The sequence below is a fragment of the Kogia breviceps genome, chromosome 5 (assembly GCF_026419965.1).
Source record: "Kogia breviceps isolate mKogBre1 chromosome 5, mKogBre1 haplotype 1, whole genome shotgun sequence".
NCBI classification, from domain to species: Eukaryota; Metazoa; Chordata; class Mammalia; order Artiodactyla; family Physeteridae; genus Kogia; species Kogia breviceps.
Window position 1 is genome coordinate 53,087,416 of NC_081314.1, and position 19,621 is coordinate 53,107,036.

The 19,621-nt window shown below is 37.5% G+C and overlaps 1 protein-coding gene across 21 annotated transcripts in view; it reads right to left on the reverse strand.

The window, feature by feature from the left end:
• Positions 1 to 19,621, reverse strand: part of MECOM (MDS1 and EVI1 complex locus) — a 572,749-nt gene that overhangs the window by 17,973 nt on the left and 535,155 nt on the right. For 9 of the 21 annotated variants that reach the window (XM_059065050.2, XM_059065053.2, XM_059065049.2 and 6 more), the window contains 3 exons: positions 13,962 to 15,318; positions 11,481 to 11,568; positions 5,607 to 5,633 (listed from right to left, as the gene is read on the reverse strand). In XM_059065050.2, coding sequence (XP_058921033.1) covers positions 5,607 to 5,633; positions 11,481 to 11,568; positions 13,962 to 15,318 — 1,472 coding nt within the window. The remainder of the gene's footprint in view (positions 1 to 5,606; positions 5,634 to 11,480; positions 11,569 to 13,961; positions 15,319 to 19,621) is intronic. The other 12 variants (XM_059065052.2, XM_067033968.1, XM_059065051.2 and 9 more) reach the window with 3 other exon arrangements.

Consider the following 19,621-nt stretch of genomic DNA (forward strand, 5'->3'; position numbering starts at 1 on the left):
AAATTAAATGTGTAAACAGTGCTTTATGTTAAATTAATAACTGGATATACTAGATTTTTAAGTGGGATTATGTACAAAGAATTTTGGTGAAATATTCATTTGTCCTGGACAAAGATTAAGTTGAAATGACAGTTCATGATATATTATCATAATATCACATAACCTGGCATGGGCATTATAAGTATGACCAAACTCTTAGAGCAGTATTCTTGAAGAAAAACTATCCTGCCTGGTTCTTCCCCTCAAATAGTCTAATTTATTTTGCTTATAATCTTCAAGTTTTTGTCTACCTGCACACATATTCAACAGAGTCATAAATAGAAGGTGGCATTTACTTTCAAAGGCAGCTTGATCATTACTGTCTATAGTTAGACGACTCTCTCATCTTTCCTTCAACCCTCCCAAAATGTTGTTTCCCCCATGCTCACATTTTATTTGGAAGCTGCTTACTACTGAATTTTTAAGAAGAAAAAGCAAACTCTCAGGCCATCTTGTAAAATCAACTCACCCATTGTTTATTTGGTTCTCAGGGCACTATGCCACTGGAGAACTCACAAAGCTGTTTAAAAGGTGTTTGCATTCTGTACGCACTCTGTATGTTTCTCCAAAGGCTGGGGCGGTAAACCAGAAGACCCCATGCAAGGATTAAAAATGTTAACAACTATACATTCAAGCAACTGATCAACCCAAGAAAAAGATTCTTTTGTTGATAAGATGGTAAGACAGAGTTGGAGGTCTAATTTATTATGAGTTCAGGTTAAAAATAAAAGGCAACATTCATACAAAAAAAAGAAAATTAACAAAATTTATACTCCGTGGACACACAGCCAGACAGAATACCACTGACTTCTTAAACTGGAGCAAAATCTTAACCGAATGGCCTAAACATGATTCTCTTCTTACAAAGGGAATATTGTATGTTTGATTCTTCAAATGACTATTCATGTTGTAGTTAGCTTTCTTTCTTTTCCCTTTATCCTGGAGCCTGCCCTCTCATTTCATGCCCGGACTCCTAATGCTAGCTACAAATTGCAATGTACAGGGTACCACTGCCAATTTGCCAAATGTCTTTCATCAAACACGGTACAAAAAAATCTCAGAGGAAAGTCAAGATACATTTACTTGTCAGACGACAAATGTGAACGCACTGGGAGGCGGTAGGGGCTATAAGCTCAGGGGTTTGATTCATAATCACTCAGCTGCTAAAACATTCTCCACAGATGCAAGTGGACAGCACATTTGTCACGATGAAGGATTTTGACACATACTGATCACAGGGCAGAGATATAAAATGATCTGCTGCTCATAGAGGTTGGAGGAAACTCTGTCCCTGCTGAATATGGTCATTATCCCCCTCTAACCAGAGCATTAGCATTTTCATATTACTTTGGATTTTATTTATTAAAAATCAATCCAGAAATATTTTATGATACTATTTTATTTGCAGTTATTCCTTCTAATTGTTCCTTGCAGAAAATCATTTTGATATTCCACCCTCCATGGAATAAATTGTCTGAGTGATAAATGACCTCTGGTCTTCAAGCTGATTAGCAGCAACAAGCAGGGGTAAGGGGCATGATAGCATATATTTATTGGGAAAAATAGTTAAGTGCATGGGTGATGATTATAAATGTTTTATTTATGTACATTTAATATTTGAGTAAAGTTTCATTATCTAGTGGTTTTAAATCATTTGAGTGTCCGCTCTGCCGATACACTCAGATTCCGGGGGCCATACATCTTGTAGAAACACTTTCCTTTTATATGGAAAATAGCTTACTCATGACTATCATTATTCTCGGCTTTCATCTCCAGCACATATAAACTACAAGTCCTTCAAGTTATTTAAGAGCAATTGGCTGTTGAGAAATGTGTCTTGCTTTAGTAGCTGCTAATAGCTCCTTCTAAAGGAAGATCACTGTGATTACTTTACCTCCAACTGTTTCAATTTGGGAAAAGCATTAAGAAATAACAAAATATAGTATGGACTTGATGACTAAATAACAACATTCTTAAAGATAATGAGAAAAAGAATAGGGGTTACCCAAGCGCCTCTCTTATAAGCCACCCCCCACCTTTGGCTTGGGGTGTCAAAGGAAAAGAGGATTAAGTTAGAGTGGGGAAGAAGGAGAGAAGAAAGATGTGAAGTGAGCTGAGGGTAGCTATTAACACCACACATGCAGACACACACCCCCTCTCCACTTTCTTTCCAGCGAGCAACCCCCGAAACAACATAAAAGCCATCACTGAAGCCTTCCTCTCCTCTTCCAAAGATTTGCTCTCACAGCACTTGACATCAGCTGAAAAGAGTAAGTTTCTCCATTAGGACAGTTAGAAGTGACTTACATTGTGACATATAGACACTATTATGTATAAAATAGATTAATAAGAACCTACTGTATAGCACAGGGAACTCTACTCAATACTCTGTAATGACGTATATGGGAAAAGAATCTAAAAAAGAGGGGATATATGTATATGTATAACTGATTCACTTTGCTGTACACCTGAAACTAATAAAGCATTATAAATCAACTAGACTCCAATAAAATTAATTTTTTTAAAAAGTGACTTAGATGTCTGCTAGTTGGGGTAGTTTAGCCATTCTGTGACCAACAATCAGCCCTGATCCATATCTTGGATTAAGGTGTTGGATTAAGATGAGCTTTCTCTAATGTATGGATCCAAACCTCAACTTTCTCTAGCTATCCCGGCTGACTCATATGATACTCCTCTTGGAATAACATGCATTTTGTAGAAGTGGTAAGTTTTGACATTCATTTTAAAGTCTGACTTGGTATTTTAAAAATCAAGATGAATTGGGATAAATGAAACAGAATCTAGCTAGATGTACTTTTCAACTATGAGGAAACCAATGAAGGGGGAACAATGTGTACTACAATGAAGAGGACATTTGCTGAGAATGGGGGAAAAAAGGAGGAAAAATCACATCATATATTTTAAAAACGTATTGCCCTCTGTCCTATTAATGTCATAGGCTAATCTCTGATCAGTAAATGACAGCTTTTTTCCTATGGAACAGTAATTTTTATTTACATATATTGTAGTTGTTGATGGTATCTGCAGCCAGATGTCTGGAAAAGGAAGTCATTTCACCCCCTTCCAGTCCCCAAGGGGCTATTAACTTTATACTGACGCAAACTAATATTTAGACACAATTCCCTAGCTCCTACCAAAAAATGTAGTTATCTCTCTCGTCAAATAAAGTTAGTATTTGTAAAAACATTTCAGCAGGCAAGATATCATCAACTGAGTCTGAAGCACTTAGCTTAACATTTTTTATCTGGCAGCCAATAATTGATGACATAAAGAAGTTTCTCATTAAAACTATTAAAGTGGCAATCTGATTATACAAAATGATATGTCCAATGGCACCATGAATTATGTGACCTAATGTTTCACAAATTAGATTACACATGGCTTTATCATAAAACAACTAACTTTTCATAAATAACTTATGATGGGAAAGTTTGTAGATTTGGTAGTTTTCTATATTTATTCACTTGATAATCTAGAGACGTCTTAAAATCATGGCCATTTGGGGGAGAAATACATATTCATATTTTATGGTTATCTCATTCCATATATCACATTCTGCAGTCATGATTATAAAATTATAGGGTTTTTTAACCACTGAAAATTATAAACTTTAATATTTTACTACTTTCCACTAATATCTATATTTTATAGTACAAATATAAATTATTGCTTTGAAAAACCTATGATTCAAAGAATGGGAGTGTTTGCAAAGCATTGCAATGGCAGTTGCTATACCACTGTACTATCAGGAAAGGGTGTCTAACTTAAAATCTTAACTGGCTTTGTAAGTCGGTAGAAGCACTGGCCATTTTTGTAGGAGACAGCACCTTATGCTTGAAGCACCTAACAGCAAAGCTACTAGCAAGTAATACTCTACATTAGAAATAATGAGGACAATGACGTATGGTATTCTGGACAGACCTTTGCCAGGAGAGGCAGACAAGAAACACTGGAAATATAAGCCAGGATAATGAAAGAACAACGCTGTCTACTGCACAACTTTGCCTAATAAGGAAGTTTCTGTCTCTCTACTCTTATACTTTTGAAATAAATGAACTTAATCCTTAAAAGTTGATAGGATGAGAAAAATCACAATTCATCACATATTCCACAGAAGAAATAAAATAGAAGAACTTCTGGTAAAGGAAAACTAACATCAGTTAGAGGAAATAGGTAACTGCCAAAGTGCTCGAACTTAAAATAATTTATATATAATTATATGGTGACTAAAGAAAAATTTAACTACATTCCAAGATTCTACCCATACTTCAGAATCAGTATAATTTTGAGTGAAGAGGAGAATGAAGGAGTAAAAGCACACACACTTAGGGGAGATTTTGTAATATATGTTATTTACATATATTTCCACTGACTCAAGGTTTATTTGGTAGTGAAAACTAAATAAATAGTATTCTTTGTATCTTGAATAAAAAATAAAGTTTTCCCCTACTGATGTCAACTTACAACTGACTGTATCTGGAGACGTTAATTGAAGGTTGACGGGGAGGGATAAATTGGGAGATTGAGATTGACATATACACACTACTATATATAAAATAGGTAACTAATAAGAACCTACTGTATAGCACAGGGAACTCTACTCAATATTCTGTAATGACCTATATGGGAAAAGAATCTTTAAAAAGCATGGAGATATATATATATATATATATATATATGTATAACTGATTCACTTTGCTGTACACTTGTAACTAACACAACATTGTAAATCAACTATACTCCAATAAAAATTTTTAAAACTTAAAAAAAAAAGTTGAGGAAATGGACCCAATGCTAAAGGATACATTCACTAGTTAGATAAAGATTTTTAAACATTTAGTCTTATCACTCCACATAGCCAGAACCAAGTTTTGCCCCGGGTTATATGAATGTGAATTCCAACGTCATCTTGTGTCTACACATAAGTTCAGGTTTTATCCTTTTGAAGGCATTATCATAAGCATCTTTAACATGCTGGTCAGGCTCACCCAAATAACGGTTGTTTCCACTTAGTGACCCATCTCGAAGTCCCTTTAAACAACATGCTCCCAAGTGCCCAGAAAGAGTTCTACCTCAAGGTATAATTACATGGAATGGGTCAGATTTAGAGAATAAAATTCTTTCTGTACACAATTTATAGCACACTAAAATGCCCAATTATAACTGAAAGCATTCTGCAGCTTGACAAAGCTGGAAATCTATCTGCTAAGGCCATATCATTTTATGGAAAGGGCTCAGATTTCTTTATCTGTATGGCAGTTTATAAGTTGTTTTCCTTTTAATTCTACGTTATTTTAGTCAAAAATATAAGTAAGGGGCTTCCCTGGTGGTGCAGTGGTTGAGAGACCGCCTGCCGATGCAGGGGACACGGGTTCGTGCCCCGGTCTGGGAAGATCCCACATGCCGCGGAGCGGCTGGGCCCGTGAACCATGGCCGCTGAGCCTGCGCGTCCGGAGCCTGTGCTCCGCAGCGGGAGAAGCCACAACAGTGAGAGGCCCGCGGACCGCAAAAAAAAATATATATATATATATAAGTAGGAAACTTACCCAAGTTCTCTGATCAGGCAGTTGGAACTGGGAGAAAAATTGAAACAAAAAAAACAAAAAATTACTTCTGTATCAGTAACATTATTGCAATCTATCCTTTGAGAAATTAACATTTATGCTAAGTAATTTTTGCTTATCATGTAACTATATCTTGAGTAAAAGCTTTGGAAATGAAAATTAATAATTTTATAACACTGCTGAGTTTCCTCTATTTACCTAAATTAAATCTCAGCATCATGGTTATAAGCCAGAATGTGCTTTTTTTCCAAGAAAACTAAACACTACTTACTATCAAATCTTAAATAGCAAAGTAGATCCTTCCTTTTTGTTTCTATTCACTGCAAAACAAGATTCCTAAATTTTACTTTAATAACTAAAAATTAAGCAATTTCCTGCAAAAAAGATACAGTTCTCTTGCATTTTTACAACGTTAGGAACAAAGAAAATAAGATTTTTACTCAAATGTGAATCACTGAGTAACAAAAAGGTAATGTCCTTGGCCAAAAACTGCTTGACTTCTGCTAGGATGGGACTGAGACCGTCAGTAGGCCAAACACCAAAGGATGTTAATTAAAAGAACTACAAATGTCGAGTTATTTATGACAATTTATGGCAAGAATCAATGGGAAAAACTTCAGTGAGTTAGAAGCTCTATCAGAAAACACAAATGTTACATCTTTAAAAATATTATTTTGGTTGGTTAAAGGGGATATATCTTGCTTTCTTAGATTATGGTATCTTTAATAAGGAAGATGCACAGTTTTTAATGATGAAAGGTTTGTCACAGAAGAAATCTAACACAAGAAACACTTGTTGAAAGCAAGAAAGAAGATGAAAGGCAAAATACTTAAGTGATTTTCATACCCATATATAAATGATAACTTGGGAAAAGACCTTAGTCTTTTTCCCAGTTCCTTGGGATACAGTAGCAAATAGACATTTTAAAGGAAGAAAATTCAAGAAACAAATGCATAAAGGACAGAAATGGAAGTAAAATACAGTCTCTGTTGCAGATCAACATAAAGCCAAACATCTGAAAATGAAATATATAAATAACCAAAAATGATATTTAAAGTATAGGAAAATCAAACAAAGGAATAATAGCCAGTTTTATAATAGTATAATTGCCAAGTGATATCTATGGCAATTCAAATGAGCTATCGAAGTGAATGCAAAGTACCCAAAATGCAAAGTACCCAATGAAATGGACATTCCAAAGATCACATGGTAATATCATTTCCTCCATCTCACCTCCTATGGCTGTCATCTTCTTTTCAAAATTATAATCTGAGACTCCACAAGTAATTTTCAACCACATATTCAGGAAGAACCTCTATAGTGTTTATTTCACCCCTATATTAAACTAACTTATTTGTAAGAGAAAAATAGAAAGCTAAATAGTCCTCCAGTGGCCCAACAGAGCAAACATACTTCTTTAAGAACTGAACTGAGAGGAATTTAGACCCTAAGAATGATAAAACCAGCATTTACCTTTTGATTTTGATGTATGTGTTCCTATCTGTTTGGGGTATTTTTGACAAGGATTTGAAAAATATACATTATTCCAAAAAGCAGTAAGATGGCCTAATAATCTTTCAATAACATTTAATAAATATCCACTGAGGTGTTTGACTTTCATTGATTAGGCGCTGTGCACTGGGGAAGGAGGAGGGCAGGATACAAAGACATACAAAAAATAGTAAAATCAGGCTTGCCCAGAGAATACCACTACCAAGCATTTACATATCTATCTATATACACAGGTTTTTCCTGAAGCATCAAGAACATGTGGTCTCCTCTATATTATTATAATAACACTGAGAAGTAGATAGGGTAGGTATTATTCTCATTCTGAAGATGAAGATACAGAAGGCCCAGAGGGACCATGTGATTTGCTCCAATATACTTTAAATGAAAAATGAAGCAGCAAATGGTCTTAACCAAGCATTTATCAAGCTACAAATTCATGGCAAGCCCTGGGAATAGAGGCAAGTCCTTGCATTTTGGCTTCTTGCTCTGTGCCACTCTGATTGCTGCCCAAAAAGGCAGCACAAACACAGTAAGCATCTTTCCAAGGACTTCTAGATACTTGGGATAGCCCCACCAAAGAGACTGGGCTCAGGGGATGGCAGAAGTGTATTTTACTGATACCCCTTTATATTCAAAATGGAATACTTCTGCAACCAATAATAATAAGAGCTTTTCCTCATCTGGGTCCTTCCATATGCCAAGCACAATGCTAAACACATTATGTACATGATCACTAATCCTTGCAGCTCCCCTGGTAAGGCTGGAGGGGTGCTCCCATTACACTGATAGAGAAGGCTCGGAGAGATGAATTACATTGCTCAAAACCGAAGCATTTTTGTGAATAGGTAGGAAAGCCAGTTCTAAAGCAGTTATTTCTGGCCCCCAATCCTGGGCAGTTTCTCTTTGTTTTCATTTGTTTGTTTGTAGGAAAGTAGATCTTGAGGCTAGGACAGAATTGATAGAGAACTAGAAAGAACAAAAACGTTCTGCTGAAACTTCAGAACATTTGAGGCAGATTTTCTGAAAGAACAGACTAGTCTGAACGGTTGGTGAAAACTGAGTGACCCGAGCTTCTCTCAGGCGACGCTTTTTACGCCACCTGTATCCCACTGATATACAGCCCTTACGCACGAAAATAGCCACCATCGTTATCAAAATAATGAAATATTTCTGTAGTCGTTGGTAAATAGTCTCTGCCCCAACTACCCTGAATGTCCTCCTGCTGCCCTGGCTTCCTTCCAAAAGACCGTTCAGACAGCCCACCAGCCAGCAACTAAAGCATGAACAGTTGGTGCAGCAAGGGCTTCCAGGACCCGGCTCCAGAATGGCAGGAGTCCAGTCTGATTGATCGGTATTCATTACATATGATGTGTTAAATAGCTGAGTATCACTGTAAGGTCCTGTTCTTATAGCAACACGCAGCAGTGGGCAGTCCCTCATACCAAGATGTGACATTCTGGTGTGGGAAGAAAACTCTGCCACTGTGACTCCCACAGGCATATTTTCAATGGTCTGAGTGGGTGATTGCTGTACTCCAAGCACTGTACACGCGCCTCATCTTTTGTGGTCCTTCATTAACTTTGGGAATCTTAAAACATAACAGATTTTCTTATATTAATATTATTTGATTAAAAACATGTATATACTATATTTTTAAAATCATTTTTTAGCATCTTTATTGGAGTATAATTGCTTTACAATGGTGTGTTCGTTTCTGCTTTATAACCAAGTGAATCAGTTATACATATACATATGTCCCCATATCTCCTCCCTCTTGTGTCTCCCTCCCACCCTCCTATCCCACCCCTCTAGGTGGTCACAAAGCACCGAGCTGATCTCCCTGTGCTATGTGGCTGCTTCCCACTAGCTATCTATTTTTACATTTGGTAGTGTATGTATGTCCATGCCACTCTCTCACTTCATCCCAGCTTACCCTTCCCCCTCCCTTTGTCCTCAAGTCTAATTTCTATGTCTGCGTCTTTATTCCTGTCCTGCCCCTACGTTCTTCAGAACCATTTTTAAAATTCTCTCTCTATATATATATATGTGTTAGCATATGGTATTTGTTTTTCTCTTTCTGACTTACTTCACTCTGTATTATAGTCTCTAGGTCCATCCACCTCACTACAAATAACTCACTTTTGTTTCTTTTTATGGCTAAGTAATATTCCATTGTATATATGTGCCACATCTTCTTTATGCATTCATCTGTCGATGGACACTGAGGTTGCTTCCACATCCTGGCTATTGTAAATAGTGCTACAATGAACATTGTGCTACATGACTGTTTTTGAATTATGGTTTTCTCAGAGTATATGCCCAGTAGTGGGATTGCTGGGTCATATGGTAGTTCTATTTTTAGTTTTTTAAGGAACCTCCATACATGTATATACTATATTTACAACAGCTGCATGCACTTGTAAAGATATTGATAGATAAAACTGCCCATCTTCTGAACCAGTAAATTTACCTTAGCTAGCTAGAAATCTGAATTTCAGAGAGGATAGGGACCTTACACGCAACTCCCTCATCTAACAGGTAAGGAAACTAAGAGCCAGTAGACTGAGTCACTCAAAGACACTGAATCCCAGTGGCTTTTTTTCCCCTCCCCTATACCATGTACCCACAGCACTTAATTTTGAAATGATTAATTACTAGATTTTAAAGATAATTAGAATATGAAAACCACTTGATTTATTGTGATTAAATGTAGATAACTATAATATCCTTATAAGCATTTAGTTAGGAAGTTATCAAGAGAGACATACTTTTGTGTAATATCTGACACAAAACGCACATTATGTTCAGATTTTTTAGCCCATGAGGCTGGCAAGTGCAATTTAGGTCAACCTAAATATGGAAAATAAGTACCCGATAAACATGTACTATTTTAAAACTTGCTTCTTTTCCATTAAATAATTTAATAAATGATATCATTCCTTAGTCTTCCTACACAAAATGAATACTAACTGGAATATTTCTAACCCCTTTAATACTAAATCATATATTTTTTCAGTTTAAAGTAGATTTTTGAGCAATGATAGATTTCTCCAGCTAACCCAGAATATGGTATTTCAGCTCTCATACTCTGTTGTCCAGAATTTAGGAAAGTACTTTAAAAAATGAATAAAGAAGGGCTTCCCTGATGGCGCAGTGGTTGGGAGTCCTCCTGCCGATGCGGGGGACACGGGTTCGTGTCCCAATCCGGGAGGATCCCACATGCCGCGGGTCGGCTGGGCCCATGAGCCATAGCCGCTGAGCCTGCGTGTCCGGAGCCTGAGCTCCGCAACGGGAGAGGCCTCAACAGTGAGAGGCCCGCGTACCAAAAAAAAAAAAAAAAAGAAGAAGAAGAAAGAAGAGGTGGTGGCAAGGGGGTGAAAGGTGGAGGGAAGAGTCATATCCCATGATTTAATTTAATTAGCTCATAACGTTCTATAAGACAGCTTGCATAGAATTCCACCAATTTTATTAGAGGAGCATAATTTTTGGTTTGAATATATTTAAACAGAATAAATCAGCTAACTCTGTTTTCAAGCATTTTCATAAAAATTTTGCTTACTATCTATAGAGACCAAAGCTTATATCCTTAATAATAAGTAAACAAAAAATAAAATATCATTAAGAAACCAGACTCAAGATGTTTATATATTTCTTCTTTCAATACAATTCCCCGCATTTTTATTGATACGTAAGTCAGCTTTTTAAAAAATGACCAAATATGTAGGGACATAAAGATGAACCAATTAGATAACCCTGCTTTGTATTTTCCTTGCAGTGAGAAACTGTACATATTTTGATAAATGGACACAACTCCATCCAGCAAATAGCTCTGTGTATTGTGGCGAATTCTTGTGCAATTACAGAATTTTGCTGGAATGCCCAGTGGTCTCTAGATAAATTCCTTCACCCTCTATGGTAACAACTTGTCAGGTAGACTCATTTCCTGTTTTCATCTAAGCACTGGAAGAACATGAACGACCTTCATGAGTTTGGGACAAGTCACACTACGATCCATTTCTTACTATCACAAATTTTTAAACATGAAAGGCAACTTCAGTATTTAATTTCTTAACTGAATTCTGCTCACTCTAAAATACACTTTGGCTCAGTAAGTAGTTAATAGAGAATAATTTAACAGCAAAACCATGTTGTTTTTTCACATATATTAACTACTTTTTCTTTAAAGAGTTTGGGTTTTAATTCTGCTAGAATTTCCTGTGTTCTTCCACACCAGCGTCATAGGAAATCCTAGTGTTCTCAAGATTTCTTTCATTTCATTGCACCTGCTTTTCAGGATCAACAAGTTAGTTTACAAGCTTGAAGTCTCAAATTCAAAATACTTACTTGCGGGTGAAATAAGAATCCTGGAGAAGGTCTCAAGTATTTCTCTTTTAAAGCTTCAAGTGGGTCAGTTAGTTTTCTTTTCTCTACTCTGAAAGATTAAAATTAGATTTTGGAGATGAATCAGTCTCATATATCAATCCCTGCATACTCGCTGACATTTAAACAGCTAACAATAAAGCAAATGGTAGGTTGCTGGGAAGCACACTAATAAAAATATAAAGACATCTGTTCAGTTCTTGAAGAATACTCCTGGCACTTCTAGGCGCTCAGAGAAAGAAGGTCCTTTTTATAATGGAAAAATCCTATTGAATGACTAGTAATAATAATAATGAGGAAATGTAAAAAATGAAGTCACGAAGTCAGAGGCTTTGGTCACAAATTTGTACCTTTCCATTTTAAATGTACACAAAAAGGCTTGGTGATTTCAAAAGCATAAGAACAGGGCTCATTTTAAAAATTAAAGTCATTTTCTATCAAGAAGGTGCTTCCTCAAATCGTCATCATATTTCTTCTACATTTGTGAATGTCAGCAGGAGAGTTTCTAAGCATACTACACACCCTGTTAGCCGCTCTCAGACATAGGCATCTTCTTTTGGATACTGCTGCTGATAAACAGAGTAGGTGAAAGCGGGGTGGTAGGGAGAAGATGAGGAACTTTTTGAAGGCAGGGAGAGACATTATCAAACTTATCAATATAGCCCTTCTGCTTTAGAAATGTGTGTCATTCTATTTTCTATTAAGCATATAGGAAATGACATCGTGGACTGAATTAATTTCCTTCACCAACTGTTGATGATTTCCTTTTAAAAACCGTTAAATAAGTATACTTTAAAATAGAATCAAAACGAATAAAAACAGCTCCCACTTCTTGAAATTGTACGTATGCTATGTTTTACATATACTATTTCACTTATTGAAATAGGTGTTCTTATACCCATTTTATGGATTTAAAAAAGTTTAAGACATGGGAAAGCTGAGATTTCAACCCAGGTCTTACACTAAAACTGGTAAGTTTAGGTCTTTCTTGAGTTTGGTAAAATGACATGCCTAAAGCCTCAATTGACACTGACGTACCAGAGAGAAGACTGAGATTAGAGTCAGCAGGAGGGAGGTTAGGAGGTGACGGAGAAGAGTGGAATGGGTGTATGAAGCAACTGGAAGCCCGTTGCCATTGGGAGGGTCTAAGAAAGAGAGTCTGAGAACTTATCTTCACAAAAGGCTGAGATATATCGCTGAGTGGGAAATACAACCTTACTGGCCATGTGTAACATACAAGCTACACACAAAATACAGAAGATCTGTTTTTCCTTTCTCTGCCACAGAAGTGAAAATATAATAATTGTTAAAAAAAAAAAAAAAGTGCCCAAGCATGGTAATGATGGCTCTGAGACATTTTTGTACTGTCCTTTTCTATGCCCCTTGTCATGTTCAAGTAACATACTGGCAATGTTTCTTGGTTAATGCATTGAAGATAATAAAGGTAGAAAAAGAGTTTGAAGGGAAAAGAGTTTGCAGTTGTGGTACCTATTAACTCATAGGCACTCAAAAAATTATTGTTGAATGAAGGAATTGAACAAAACTGTCTCTTGATAAAAAAAAAAAAAAGAATCAGGCAAAAATATCAAATTCTCCCAGCTTAAATAAGTCCAATAAAAAATTATCCACATTTTCCATTAACTCTTGACAATGTTCACGACTTGAATGAGAAAGTAAATGTGAAAATTTGTGGTAATATTTAAAATACATCACAAAGTAATTTTTGTTATTCATACACTTTGAAGAAGACTAGTTTTTAAAAACTAAATCTTTCTGAATGGTCGAGTGTTACAGAGTACTGTCTAAGAGGCTTTTTATTAGCATATATTTCCCCCCCAAAAAATTTTGGATGCATCAAAGGAAACTGGATAATGAAGTCATTAAACAGAGATGTATTTTTTAAGCCGACCACTCACATTATATACAAAGCATTTTTGTGATTAATATTTCAGTTACATGGGGCTCCTAAGGGATTTATTTAGAAACAGAATAGGACCAGTACTTACTAAGGATGTGTTGGTAGGTTAACAAAGAGTAAACTCTTGCTATGTCCCATCTCATTCCAAATAACCTGACCCATTTAAGTACCCACACATATTTGCATTAATCCTTCAGGAGCCTCATTCTTCCGCCACTTGACAACTTGCTTTAAATATGGCTTTCCCATATTTTCCACTTAAAAAAATGTGTTTAAAAATAAATTTATTGTCAAGGGAAAGAACTCTGTGGGCCTATTCCAAAACCCCAAATTCGGAGACATCCAAAAATAAGTCCAAACCTAATGAGTTGACTTTCCGAATAAAAAATGAACTCACCAGATCAAACAACTTTACTTTCCGCTTTATAAGAATAATGAAATAGGTTTGTTAAAAGCCGTAACTTCATAGTGTGAAAACTACCTTTCATTCTTCTGTCCACATTTAGCGGTCTCCCATCCACCCTTACCTGTAAATAGGGTCCATGAAGAAAGGAGTGGGTCTAGCATGCTGTAAGGAACCATCAGATGCTGGTCTTGGTTCACCGTTGCCTCCTTTCTTTTCCCCAAACACGTGGTTTTTACGAGGCTCTGTCAGCTTGGTGCCACTGGCTCTACTCCTACTACCCATACTTAGATCCAGGGGTTGGTCTTGGCTTGTGGCCGGCGTCACTGGAGGCTTGGCGGGTACTGGGGTCAAGGGCTTCTCGTCCTTGCGTTTAGTGGTGAGATCAAAGGGAGACTCAGAGCTGCCCTTCTGCAGTTTCTTTACTTCACTTGGTGACTGGGGTTCCATTTTCAAAGGTAACGCTCTCAAGTCTCTATCAGGAAATGGGTACATTGATTGAGAGAATGCTGGAAAAAACGGGAGGGGAAACATGGAAGGGTAAGGTAAAGCTCCAACTTTTTTGTCTTGCAGCCCCACCAGTCCTGCCGAACCAAAGTATTTCTCAGCAATAGAAGCAATAGCCTTTATAGAATCATTCACAGCTCCTGACACCGCAGTCTGCTCCTCTAAAGATGGTGAGAAAATGGAATGATTGCTGTATTCTTTCTTATTATGTATTGAAGCCAGATTCGGAAGAGGGCTTACTTTGTCTTTGAACATTTTACCATTTTCTTTACATTTCTCTTTATCACTTTCAATGTCACTTTCCAGATCAGAGCCCGAGGTGGTTTCCAGGTCACTGCCACTTGGCGTACTGACATCATCAAGGTCACTACTCTCTGACTGGTCACTGATTTTCTCAAGGGGCCTCTCTTCAGAGGACCTCTCGGGCTGGAGCTCCACTGGCTTATTGTCCCCTACAGGTGGGTGTTTAGATAGTGCCTTCAAAATATCCTGTGTAGCTGGCAGTATCTGAGGATGTGTCATGAGGGGACTTTGACTTTTGTTTGTCTGTTCAGTACTTGACAGTGCTTTAACAGGAGAACTGGCAGGTATCAAAGGAGGCCTGTGGTACAAGCCGGAAGGAAACAGACCAGGGAAGCTAAAAGAAAATCCAGGAGCTGTTGGAAAGGTAAGACCAGCAGGATGCCTATTGGCGCCAAAATAGTCAGCAAGGCCCGGGTTGGCATGACTCATATTAACCATGGACGTTTTATCCATAGCTGGGGTTCCAGGAAGTGAAATGCCTTGGCCAAAAAATCCACCTGCCGCAAAATGGTTCTTGCCCTCACAAAACCTCCTGTGTTTATTTAAGGAAGACGTAGTGCTGAACATTTGTCCACAGTCTTTGCACTTGATTTGGGTTCTGCAATCAGCATGCATGCGCTTATGACGACAAAGGTTTGAAAACTGAGTATAGGATTTATGGCAGACCTCACCTGTGTGCAAACAACAAAAAAGAATCTCAGGCTTTATGGCAATTGCTTCTGAATTTAGCAAGTATCACAATTGGTTTACCCCAAATTTAAATTAGGAAGCCAGGAAAAGACGTTGGAGGCACCAAAGTGGGTGCTCCAAACACAGAAAACCCCGTTTCACTAGATTCCAAAGCAAGGCATCCAACCTGACAAATGTCTTGAGACAGCACAAATATCTCACATATATATAAATATTCTGTCATCCCCATTGCATAATATTTGTATCATATTTGTGTATTTAAATATTTATTAAAAAGTCAAATTCCAGCATGCATTGATTTCCCACCCAATTACTACACTAACAGAATCTTTACGATTAAATTCTTAAGATGTACTAAACATTAAACAGAACAGGAACCCCTTTAAAATTTTAGACCATTTAAAGAATTCTATATTGTAGGCATCAACACAAAATAAAACAGCATTTCCCTCGACCAGAAACTTCACCTTTATTCCCTCTCCCCTTGGGGAAAAAGCCTGTGACTGCTCTACCATTATTTAATTTGTATTATATCATAGGCTCTCATCATTCACACATCAAAGCCACACAACAATGCACATTGTGTATTCTGAGACATTTTTAACAATCATTTTCATGATTTGAGAAAGACTGACATAATTTACAATGGCGCTATTTTAAGCCTGCAAAGGAAACTAAATTGAATGTAGCCCATCCTGCATTGCTGGTTCCCATGAACTATGATCACGTCCTCTGACTTCCCCTCACACCAGTGGTTGTGCTAACCTTCCTGCATTTATGAAACCCCGTCCTTGGGAAACATGTCCACTTGTTGTCATATCTTCACGGGTTATCTCCGGGCTTGACTTCTATGTGGTACAGCCAACTACAGTAAGCAGGGGAGAGTGCGCTGAATGCTATAATCCAGTAAGAACACAGCAGTGGGTGCAGCTGGGAAATAACTCTCGTCCCCGAGAATTTCCCAGAAAAGTAAAACATCTTCTTCCTTATATATGTGTGAACACATCTAAGTACATTTTAAGACGGAACTCTGTAACCCTTTGCTAGGTAGGAATCTTACTCAATTCACGGCCTGGCAGGATTATAGTATCCATTTTCCAAGCATCACACCTTTTACATTACTTTAATAAAGATGAGTTCCCTTTATGTGTGAGCTTACTTTCATGCTTCTGTGCACGTTTAATACATGCAGAAACATGATATGCCTTGCTGGTAACTGTTGAAACCAATTTAAATAAGAAATTAAATTGAAGACAAAGTGCAACATTTACTTCTTTCATGTGACAACTGCCTTTAAGCTCCTAAGTCAAAACAATAACAATTTAAGAAGAAAATTCAAAGAAGATTTTACAGACCTTCAGTCATACAAAACTCATCCAGAACTTGGATTATCCCACACACAACCAAACAGGAAGTACCAAGTGATTCTATGTCTATTTCTTTTACTACTAACAATTAAACTGCATTGCTACACATATCAATGTGCTTAGTAATATTAAAGGAGCTTTCAACTGTGGAATGATTTATGACATTGTAGAGACTATAACATGCATTTTAATGGGAAGAGAAGATGTGAGTGATTTCTTTTCAAGTTATTCTACTGGAATATTGACCAGAGTCTGCTTTAAAAATATATACTAGTTAACCATATACAATAAATACACATACTGTTTAAATTCTTTGATACACTAATTAAAACCATATGAAGTAGAGGGTAGAAACATGAGACTTTCACTAGTTATACTAATTCAGCTATGAGCAATAACAAGAAATAGTAAATAAAATATTGATGGAATTATAAACGTGCACTCATTAAGAAAGTGACACCTCTCCTCTGGGCATTAAAAGGCGTTGAGAAAAGATCTTGATGGGTATTTAAGGAAGGTATTAGCTTTTGAAAGGTTAGCAATGTTTTACCAAAGATGTGTTGCTCTCTACACTTCTTTCTAATAGCTGGATAGATTTAAGAAAATCAAGAGTAACAGAGGTGCATCTGACTTTCCTGGTTGTAGGCTCTGTTACACCAACAAATGGTGTTTGTATCAAGGTCCCAAGAACACAGAATCCGGGATGTCTCCTTAGGCAGAGGCTTTGTTTTTCTCACTTGAAGATCTGGCCTGACCCACCACAAACCACCAGGCCTCCAGGTAAGTGGCTCAATTGATGCTGCAGTCTATACTCTACTGTAATCTTCTCAGTAATAAGGAATTAGCCAGCAGTTAACATTGCATTTTTCTACTTATTAAACAAATTAAGAGGTATTTTGAATATATTCAGCCTATTAGAGCATGTGGTTTCTATTTGGGAAGGCTGGAGGTTTCTGTAAAGGCAGTGAGTAATTGCCTTAGCACTGATGACTCTGGGCTCGAGCTTGGTGGCACACTGTAATAAGAGACAGTTGCCATAAACACACCGGGGGGGGGGGTAAATCGTGGTGTGTGGCCTTCTGGTGAGAAACAGATATCAACTCTAGGTGAACCTCCTCCACTCCAAAGTCTCCACACCAACTCCTCTTTTGTTCTGAAATTACACGGCTATTATTCACAATTACCCCATGGTCCTCTGTCAGATTTTATATTTGAAGAATGCCATCTGCTATTTAAATTTACCAATAATTACTGCAAATACATTCATGGGAAATAGTCCGCACAATCTGATTGGAAAGGGACACCCTATAGTGCTTTAAAGCAAAACACTTGATTTCAACACAATTAAAATTCCAGATCCCAGAATTTTAGATGATAGGAATTTCTATTTTCTGACTTTTACTTTAAATAATAAAGAAAGCATTAAATGGGTGATCATAATTCACTGTGGTCAATTCCTCCCTATTTTCCACCAAAACATGAGAAATTTATCAAAATTCATTTCTGAAAAATCAGAAATAAATGAACTATGTAGGTCTGTAGCACTCGCAAGTATATTTTAGGGCATTACGACCTAGAGTCAGGAATGTCTTTTTGAGACAAGAAGTCTAAAATTTCCATTGTATACTTTATTTCCCATGACTTTCAACAGAGCTTCCTCAAGGGAGACTAGAGAGCACCCTTTTGTTTCTCTGCTAGTCCTCTTTACTCCACCAGGGAACAGAAGAACATATGAGCAAAACAGGATGCTAGGGTAAGCTGGAAAGGGAAAGCTCTCTTGGTGCTTGGAAACACAAAAGAGGGCTGTGTAAAGGCAAAAGGAGGAGCGTTAGTCTCTGGCATCTCCATGCTGGCACTGAAAATTAGGATTTTTTCCATCGGGTCCTGTAGTAGTGTCTCATATACCTACTACAAACCATCGAATATTTGTCAGAGAAACTGTTTTGTAAGGGTTCCCGAGTCAGAGGTTTTGCCAACTCCTGAGTATGTTTCATCCAGTTCTATGCTTATCTGGATCCAAAATCTGTCTTAAATTTTGTAACACAGCTCAGTGAGTCACTGTGTTTATATGCCCAGCCGAGCAATAGATGAAAAGAAGTCCAGAGTCGTTGCCCAGATGGACTAAGAACAACTGATTTTCCATACGAAACATTTCAGCACAATACGGAGAAGAGGGGTGGGTGGACAAGAGAAGCAAATGAGGGCTGAGCTGTACTTGTACTAAAGTGCTCTGTACAAGGATATTCTAAGTAGGTGGTCAGATTGGATGTCCCCTGGAAATACACTGCCCGTAAATCTGCTTTAGTGCAGTGGGTTATAGAAGCGGCATGTCCAGCATCAAAGTGAAAATGTTCTGCTTTTCAAGTAACTGAGAACTACCGATCTGCAACCTGTGATCAGCAACAAAGGGTAGATTAAAGGGCATTTTATCCCACCCCCAACACACACACACACACACACACACACACACACACACACACACACACACACACACAGAGTCCTAATAAGCCTCCTTGCCAGGTGGGGTTCTTCTAGCTCTTTCTGGTCCAGAACAGGTTTTTCTCACTTCATCTTGTTTCGTGGTATCTGTGATTTGCTGTTTTACAAAGCCACACACATTTTCAGTATGAGACACATCTCGTCGTCTCTATTAAATCCCACAACCTGGGGCGGCTTCCTTTACATTATTTAACGACTTCTCTACCTGTTATTGATTCCATCTAAAAGAAAACACCCCAGGCATCATAGACAAAACACCATAGATCTGGTTATAAAAGATTTTCTTGTAATAGAAAATAGCCCAACTGGATGAGACCATAAATCGCTAATTCAGAGGCCCCCCTCATGGCCATGCGCGGCCCACCCTCCGGATCACAGTGCCTTTTGGATAAGAGACAGTTGCAGGAAGGAGGGCTGG